Below are 8738 nucleotides of genomic sequence, written 5' to 3'. Positions count from 1 at the left end.
ATCGGATTCACAAACAAACAGGCAGATTCCAACATCAGATGCCTAGAATCGATTCTCGAACTTGCACTGGACGCGGCCGGAAGCTGGAATCAGCGATTTTGCTGATTCCCGAGCTGCCAATTACCCCCTTTCAAATATGGGCCAACTTCTACCCATTATTATGATGGAAATGCCACCGCGTGCCCAGCCCAACCTCTCCATCGACAGGGTCATCCTTTTGTTCGCACACATCCACACCTACCGAACAGAGGCAGAAAAACGGAGAGGGGATGGCTCTCTAGGGTTCGCCTGCCGCCACCGTCGCCGCCAAGGTGTGTGGATCCGGTCTCCGCCGCCCCCGGCCATACACCGGCCGCATCAGATCCGTTGCTCCGCCGCCCCTTACCACCTGCTGCCCCCGCTCTCAGTCCGCCCCTGTGCACCACCTGCGCCGGCGCCGGAGCTTCAGCTGCACCACGCCGGAGGCCCCCTTGCCCCCCGACTCCACCTCCTCCCGCCCGACTGCACCAGCCCTGCCCTATCTCCTACCTGTGAGAAGGTAACTGTTCATCAGTCCCAAAAAATGTATTTTTTGCTTGATGCTCTGAATTATGTTCTTATGTACGAACTGCTTTAGTAATAGGCCTTGATTGGAGCAGTAGCATTGTTCAGATTTAGTAAAATGTCAGATTTAGTAATAGGCCATGATTAGCTGGATATATATAAATTGCCCTTATGAATTTCATATGTTATAGATGGGTCGCATATTCCTGTAATAGTTCCAAATGATGAGATCGTCAACCATGTTGGTCGACATGGATACCAACACAGAATATTCATACATCATGTCATTTCTCGAAATAAATGTTCTATATATTATGTTTTTGTGCTAGTTCTCACTTTATCAAGTCAAAACAGATAACTTGTGCTTTAATCTGCATATAAACATCATAGTCAGTAGTCGAGGGCGTTACTGATATTTCACAACACCCACAACTCTTAAAGCTGACATACAGCAGGTCAGATTCTGATTCTCACGAATCCAGAGCCACATCTGATTCTCAAGAATCCATAGCAAAGTGATTTTCAGGAATCTGTACCCAAACAGGAGGCCTCAGCCGCAGTTCAAACGATAGAAAAGGACTCGGCTGAATGTTCATAAATAAAAAAAGGACTCGGCTGAGTCCATTTCCTCCCTCTCCAGGCAAAATTCCCCACCCCTCTCCCTCACTACTCTCGCCTGAATCGAGCTCGCGGCCGTCGTGCGCCGTGGATTCCAGATCGAGGTCGCTCCTCCGCTGTCCACACCTCGCGCAATGGTCTCCTGATCGAGCTCCCTTCCCTGACTGGGTGCGGGGGAGCACGGGCCCTCTAGGGTTTGACCCGCCGCCCTCGGTCACATCCCGCCTCCGTCGACCGAGCTGCTGTTCTGCCTCACGCCGGGACCTTCTCCGCCGCCTTCCTCCACGACGAAGGTGAGCAGCTTCGCCGCCGAAAACGGTCGCCGTCCCTATCTCTTGTCCGATGTTTTCTCTTGCCCTGCGCCATCTGCAGATTGCGCTCAAATCTCCCTTGTATTCGTGTCTACAGGCGACGGAACGCACCGACGCTGCTGATATTGCTCGTCGCCGCCGCCGCCGCCGCACCCTCCTGCTCGTGTATTTTAGGGTAAGCTCGTCTCGCCTTCCTCGTGTATTTTGCTTGCTTGTCTTTTTAATTTGAGCTGGTCTGGACGAGTTAGCCATAGAGGCACTAAGCTTTCCTGGTCTTTTCAGTTGACCGGACTCGACGCAGCACGATGCCTGACAGGACCGGCGCAACCATGCTCGAGGATCTGCCCGAGGAGATGATGCACAAAATACTCATCCGGTTGCCATCCAAGGCCGTCGGCCGCTGCCGTGCTGTCAGCACGTCTTGGCACAGTGCCACATCCACACCTGAATTCATGCTCGAGCACCGCCGCCGCCAGCCATCGCTCCCTATTGTCGATGGGCAGGGGCGGCCCGCCAGTTATGTCGTCTTAGGTGACGCTGGTGCTGGCACCTCAAATCAAGAGCTCTGGCCCTTTCTCCAGGACTGCAAACACCGTTTTAAGAATAGCCTCAAAGGCTCCTGTGATGGCTTCTTCATTATGTACCTCTGGACGCGGTCCCATTTCTTCATCTGCAACCCGGTCACCCGCAAGTCTGTTGTCCTAATGCAGCCTCAAGGGCTCAACTTCGTAGTTGGTTTCTACTGCCACCATCCAACTGGAGAATATAGGGTGCTCTGGGTCTCGCAGTCATATGACTTGTCTACATCTAGATTATACATCGTCACAGTGGGATCGGACAAGCCGAGGCATGCAATAGTCAGAATGCAGACGGCCTCATCGCCTTCCATGGAACAGAAGTTACTGAATGAGCTGCGATTGTCATCCGACCACTCACCAGCAGTCCACCACCATGGAAGCCTCCACTGGTGTCTTTATGATGCTAGTGACATCATGGGAGGTGGTGGAGACATTATTGTGTTTGACACAGAAGCCGAGTCATTCCGTTGGATGCGTAGTCCTGCTCAGCCATGCCCTAATAGGAAATTGTTCGACATGAAAGGGACACTTGCTTGCTGGGCCGGCTTGACTCCTAGTTTCACTGCTATTGATGTCTGGGTGATGCAAGATTATGAGGCGGAAATCTGGACTTTCAAGTACTGGATTGAACTTTCAACGGTGGAGGCATCACGGCAACTTTATTTAAGTTCAGTCAAAAAGAAAAAGAAAAAGAAAACACCACTTGATTCAGCGGTGCAATCATTCAGTGATATGGCTGTGATAAACGAGTGTGAGTTGCTGATCATGTTTAATAACAAGCATGTGTTGCGTTGCGACATTGATGGCAAGTTCTTAGGTTTGGTTAATATTGGAAAAAGTCAATATTGTATGGGGCTTAGTCAGCACCGCCTTCAGGAGAGCATTATTGCAATTCCATCATGAGATGCAAAAATAAGATGAGGAACCTCCGTTCTCCACAGGGCATGTATGAATGTTCAAGACTCCTGGTTTGCTTTGTCCTTGGATTCAGAGCATGTCTTTTGTTCTTAGCTCTTCTTACTTGTCGGTACTACTAGTGGCACGTGTCATTTTGGATGGTTGCAGTAGCACCTGCGATCTCATCATTTGATGCTGGTTATGATGTCTTGGTAATGTTCTGACCTGATATATGGATCTTTGGCTATTAGTTTGATCTCTGTTAATGTCTGACCTGGTGTATCAATCTATGGTATCAAAACTTATTATTACTATATACAGCTATGTGTTTGTTGGCTGTTAGTTTGATCTTTGTGTCAACGCTGTATTATGGCATTCAGTTAACAGTTTTTTGCCTGATTGATACTTCAGTTTCCTGCTCCTGTTTGCGCCAGTTCCTTTGAACTTGTTTTACGTTTTTTAGTAGAAACGAGCACCAAGTATGCTGATACTTTGTTCATCTTTCTCCAGATAAAAGTTTTGTAACTAAATTACACAACGTTAGTTTCGCCGAGCTTCGCCGAGCGCCGGACTGAACTGAACAACTAGCCTTTGTTTCCTGCTGTTTTTTCTCCAGGATTTTATATTTTTTGGGTAGACAGGAACTTGTTGCAGGTGTGCCCTCCTGGAGGAAGATAAATATGCTAGTTCTAGATGACACATTTGCAACTTAATTACATGTTGTCAGTGTTGGTTGATTTAAGAGTGGCCACATTTCCTTTTATGTGATGATATGAAACAGGTTTTGGTTTCACGATTATTACATCTGGGAGTCTGCAAATTATCGGATTGAACACCTAGCAAGCTCGAATTTTAATGCTAGAAATTTCTCTCGTTTTACAAACATGATGTCAACTATACGAACAGTAGCAGGACTATGGATCACGTGTCTATCTGTAAAATGCAGAGCAATTGAATTTGATCACTTGCCTTGCATAGAACACCATCAAGTTAATTATTTCTGTTGTTGCTTTGTATATAAAGCGGGGCGAAAACCTGTTTCAAGAAAGTTCATCCTTTCTGTTGCACGCTCGTCTTGGATGCTTTTATCTAGTCGGTGTTATACTTGCTAGTAGGTGTTTTGAATGTCTGCCCAATCCCAGAATCCGCCTAATCACATGCAGTTATACGAAACATCCACAAAATAATTTTACTTCAGGGTTGCTAATTTTTAACCAGCCTAGAAATTAGTTAATCTCAGATAATTTTTTTACTGTGTGGTTCTCTACGTGGTACCTGTACAGTTGCCGGAGAGATGAGACGACAAAGACATGGAGGCACCGCCAACTGAGACAAGCGGTAGGAACTTGGAAAGTTCGGTTTCTGTTTGGAAGAAAACCATGCACCCTTGGAGCATGCAGTGTGGAAAATCTGGGCTCCACCCAAGGTCAAGTTCTTTGCTTGGCTGGCCATCCAAAATAGAGTCTGGACTGCGTATCGTTTGGCCAAGCACGGTTGGCCTAACTGTGGCTCATGCCCCTTATGCATGCGTGAGAATGAATCGGTTGACCATCTCTTCTTCAAATGTCGTTTCACCATTCGCCTATGGGGCTCGGTCAAGGCGTGGCTGCAACTCATTCACATTGACACCTCTACTTGGCCCGTGAGGCATTCCACCTTAGAATGGTGGCTTGGGTTGACTGATGCTTCCGTCCCCAACCGGAAGGCCATGGCCTCGCTCACCATGCTCACTACATGGACGATCTGGAACGAGCGAAACGCTCGTGTATTCCGCAACATGGCAGCCCCGCCTATGGTTCTTCTCGACAACATCAAAAGGGAGGCATCATTTTGGGTCGCCGCCGGAGCTAAGAAGCTAGGGTCCATCATGCCGGGAGAGTGATTCTTCCGTGTATTGTTAAGGGGTGTTTGTAACACAAACTCTATTCTCTCTTAATTAATATACGTGGCAAATCTTTTGCCCGTTTTCAAAAAAAAAAACCATGCACCCTCCATGGCTTGAGAAGTGCGCGTGGCCGACGGCGGCGGCACGGGGCTGTTCTCCGGGCTCCCCAGCGCCTGTACCATGAACCATCCATGGCTTTGAGCGGCGCGAGCCATCCTCCTCGTTGGTCTGCCTCCACGGGTAGCAATGCCCTGATGTTTTTTAGGGTTAGTTCGTTGCCCTGGTAACCGACGGGCGGCTGCCCGGGATGGCGGAATTCCGATGGGGGGCTCCGGGGACAAGGGGTGATGGACCTTGATGGTGTGCCCTAGGCCAGATCTGGCCCGTGGAGGTCAGCTGTCTTGACTGTGTGACACGCGGCAGCGCGGCTTCAGGGCAGTGTACTGGCATGTGGCCCGTACGCATGCTGCAGGGTGTCGCCGGCGAGCTCCATCCTTGGCCGCATATTCAGTCTGTGGGCTAGATCTAGTCGGGGTCAGGCCCTTGATGCCGGGCCTCCCTCGTCACGTGCACCGATGGCGGTCCAGCTCTATGTCACTGATGTATGTGCCAAGGTGCAACCTTGCCGGAGGTCTTAGATGCCGGGGCGGCGGCCTCGGATGGCAGGCTACACAGATTGGCTCTCCGGTGAGCAGCATGATTGCTGGATTCAGAGCATGTCTTTTGTTCTTAGCTCTTCTTACTTCGGTGCTACTAGTAGAACGTGTCATTTTGGATGGTTGCAGTAGCACTTGGTAGCACCTGCGATCTCATCATTTGGTGCTGGTTATAATGTCTTGTTATTGTTCTGACCTGGTATATCGATCTTTGGCTATTAGTTTGATCTCTATTAATGTCTGACCTGGTGTATCAATCTATGGTATTAAAACTTATTATTACTATATGCAGCTATTTGTTTGTTGGCTGTTAGTTTGATTTTTGTGTGCACGCTGTATCACGGCATTCAATTTTGCATACATGATACATGTGTGTATTATGACACTTAATTAGCATAGTTATGTGTCTCATAGTTACTGGATTGCTGCTATGATTGAAGAAAGAATCGCTGCTATGGTTGTGTACTTTTTCTTCCCGTGGAATTGATTTGAAAGATGCACAGCAAGGTAAATTTTACTTAGAATTGGTCTTGCTCATGTTGTTTGAGAATGTTTTTGTCTGTTAGTGATACACTCTGGGATTTCCTTAGATGTCTCATTCCATTTTTAGTTGTTGGAATGGTTATTCAGTGTTAATCATTTCAAGGCTGGTACTTTGATCGTTGTTGTTCAGAGTGCTATTTGTATAAACTCTAAAGTAGTAGTCCTGTTTGCTTATAGCAGCTGCTTTCTGTGTTAACATGTTTTAGTCAGGCATAGCTGCATGCATTATGTCACTTAATTAGCACAAATTTATGCTTGGGAGTATTGCTAAGGCGCCTGGCTTGCTGCTGTTCTTCTTTTGCGTCCAGGGTTTAGCATTTTTAATGTCGAAACGAATTGAATGTGCACTCTCCCCCAGCTTGTTCCACTCGGTGTGAAATTTGGTCATAACTCCCAAGTTGCATGTGCTCTTTGTATGAACGTGTTTTATCACGGCACACTTGCATATAGTTGTGTGTATTACGGCATATAATTAGCGCAGTTTTTTGTCTGATTGGTAGTGCTGCCATGTTTGGAGAAATAACATTGGTGCTTTGGTCGTGTGTCTGAAGAACTGCCAGGGCCCTTGTTTCCTGCTGCTTTTGTTCCCAGTCTTCTCTACAACTTCAAAGATGTGCTCCTCTGGAGCACAGTAAATTTAACTTTCAGTTCACATTGTTAAGAACAAGAACAGCATTGCTATGATGAGACATTTCGTCGTCCTTTGGGTGAATGCTTTTGTCTGACAGCGACACGCTCTAGCATATCCTTAGATGTTTGTTATTGCATTATTAGTTGTTGAAATGATGTTTAGTGAGAATCCCTGCTTTCAAGGCTGGTAGTTTGATCTTTGCCGTTGAGAATGCCTATAGCTTCTGACCGCTCCTGCTCGTCGTCTCAACATGTTTTCCCTGTACGCATACTTGCGGCTGCGTGTGCAATGACATTTAATTTTGCACATTTTTGTATCAGAATTGATTTAACACGTTTTCATTGGAGGCATACTTGTTAGGAGTATTGTCAAGGCCTCTATTTTGGTTCTTGTTCTTCCTTTTGCATGCAGAGTTTGGCATTTTCCAGGTAGAAACAAATTGAAGATGCTCTCCCCTGGAGCAATATATTTTGTACTGGTTCATGTTGCCAGCAGAAAGATTTTTTACATTATCAGTTTGGGTGATTAATACTGGCCAGTGTTTTCTTCCATGTGGCTAATTCGAGGCCGAGGTCACATGGAAAACCAAGCAATTCCAGTGATAATATTGAAATAATTTCAGCAGTAGTCTGAAATTGAACAAATGAAGTCAGTACTGGTCTGCACTGGAAATTTACCACTAGAATTTTCTCTCGTTTCCGGAACAAATAATCGAACAACAAGGTGTACCACATGGTGGTGACAGTAACAGTACAGAATGGATCATGCATCTCAGTTATTCATGTTTCATTTTTTCTCTGTTAAGTGTAAACACATGTATGTCTGTAAACTGTAGAAATGCACCTTCACATGCTGACAGTAACTGCACTGTAGTATTGATCACTTGCCGAGCACTGCACACACGATCGAGCCCTGCCTTGTTTGTGCAGCAGCACAGCGCATCATGATGGATGTCCTCGAATTTCATGTTAGGCAGACCATGTGTTGCAGGTGAAGAATTCAAAGCTTACTCTTAGATTTCAAGGCTTACTCTTCGATTTCAGGTGCTGGGGTGTTGGAAAGATTTTACTCTAGTCTGTTAGATGACGCAAAAATGAGTGTAGTTTATATTTTAAGATACGGAGTAAAACTCAGATTTGAGCACAAATGCGAGATGATAAGATCGAGCACCATGAATTTGATAAGGCTTTGTGATTTTTTGGATAAAGGACATACATTAATATCGTGAAATACCAATTATACCTAATCTTTGCACCAATAAAACTTCAAAAGACCATCAAGAATGCACAGCCAAAAAAAGAGAGAGAAAGAAAACAATGCCTCTGAACCAGCAAAATGCCGAAAGACCATCAAGGATGCACATAGCCAAGAAAATAATAAAAATGAGAGAAAAAGAAAACAAAGCCCTCGCAGCGGTGATGAAACACTGGCATTTGGAACACTCTGACCACCATAGAAGACAACATCCAGACCACAAAAGAGATTCTCCAAGAACATCTCCAAAAAGGAAACAATGCACACGCATTGTCGTCGCCTGATCGAAGATTTTGAGTTTTCAGGAGTTTGAGTTCACGAATTAATGTCGTCAGTAAGGCCATTGTCAGGCACAACCAATGAAAGCCAGACCTTGGGCTTTCACATTGAAATCGTGATTTGGTACTCAAGGCGCACCACAAAAAATGTAGTCCACCTGTACTACCACCCCCTCTTGCCAAGGTTGCTGCTGCAAGGCACCAACACCCGGAACACAAGAAACTGTGCCGCTATTCTTCACTACCACCAATACATGAATCTACCATTACAAACCTCCGATCGCAGGCATCACGACTTTCTCCACCTCTTTCAATCCCGTGAAAAATATATATTTAGACATGTCCAATAGCACCAACAAGAAAGCGAAGCTTTGTGTCGCGCCCTCATAAAGCCTTATTGGCCGAAGATAAGGGAGTGCACAACCGGAGCGATTCGGATCTAGATATTCGAAGACCAAAACTCGTCGGTGTTCCGATCCAGGAAGCCAGCATGAAGCAGATCGACAACTTGGCGCTTGAAGAACTGCAGGGCCAAACCACCTTT

At 46.3% G+C, this 8738-nt stretch overlaps 1 protein-coding gene across 1 annotated transcript; it reads left to right on the top strand.

Annotated features, from left to right (window-relative positions):
- Window positions 1–248: 248 nt before the first annotated feature.
- Window positions 249–3220, top strand: LOC123166207 (uncharacterized). The gene is made up of 3 exons (XM_044583972.1): window positions 249–1454; window positions 1570–1647; window positions 1755–3220. The coding sequence occupies exon 3, from the start codon at window positions 1778–1780 to the stop codon at window positions 2951–2953; it is 1176 nt and encodes a 391-aa protein (XP_044439907.1). The 5' UTR covers window positions 249–1454; window positions 1570–1647; window positions 1755–1777; the 3' UTR covers window positions 2954–3220.
- The last annotated feature ends 5518 nt before the right edge of the window (window positions 3221–8738 follow it).

Source organism: Triticum aestivum, chromosome 7D (assembly GCF_018294505.1).
Source record: "Triticum aestivum cultivar Chinese Spring chromosome 7D, IWGSC CS RefSeq v2.1, whole genome shotgun sequence".
Classification (NCBI taxonomy): domain Eukaryota; kingdom Viridiplantae; phylum Streptophyta; class Magnoliopsida; order Poales; family Poaceae; genus Triticum; species Triticum aestivum.
This window is presented reverse-complemented; position numbering and strand designations above follow the sequence as displayed.

Excerpts from the sequence above, each read along its gene's own strand:
- LOC123166207 (XM_044583972.1), top strand. The coding sequence starts at position 1,778 with ATGCCTGACAGGACCGGCGCAACCATGCTCGAGGATCTGCCCGAGGAG.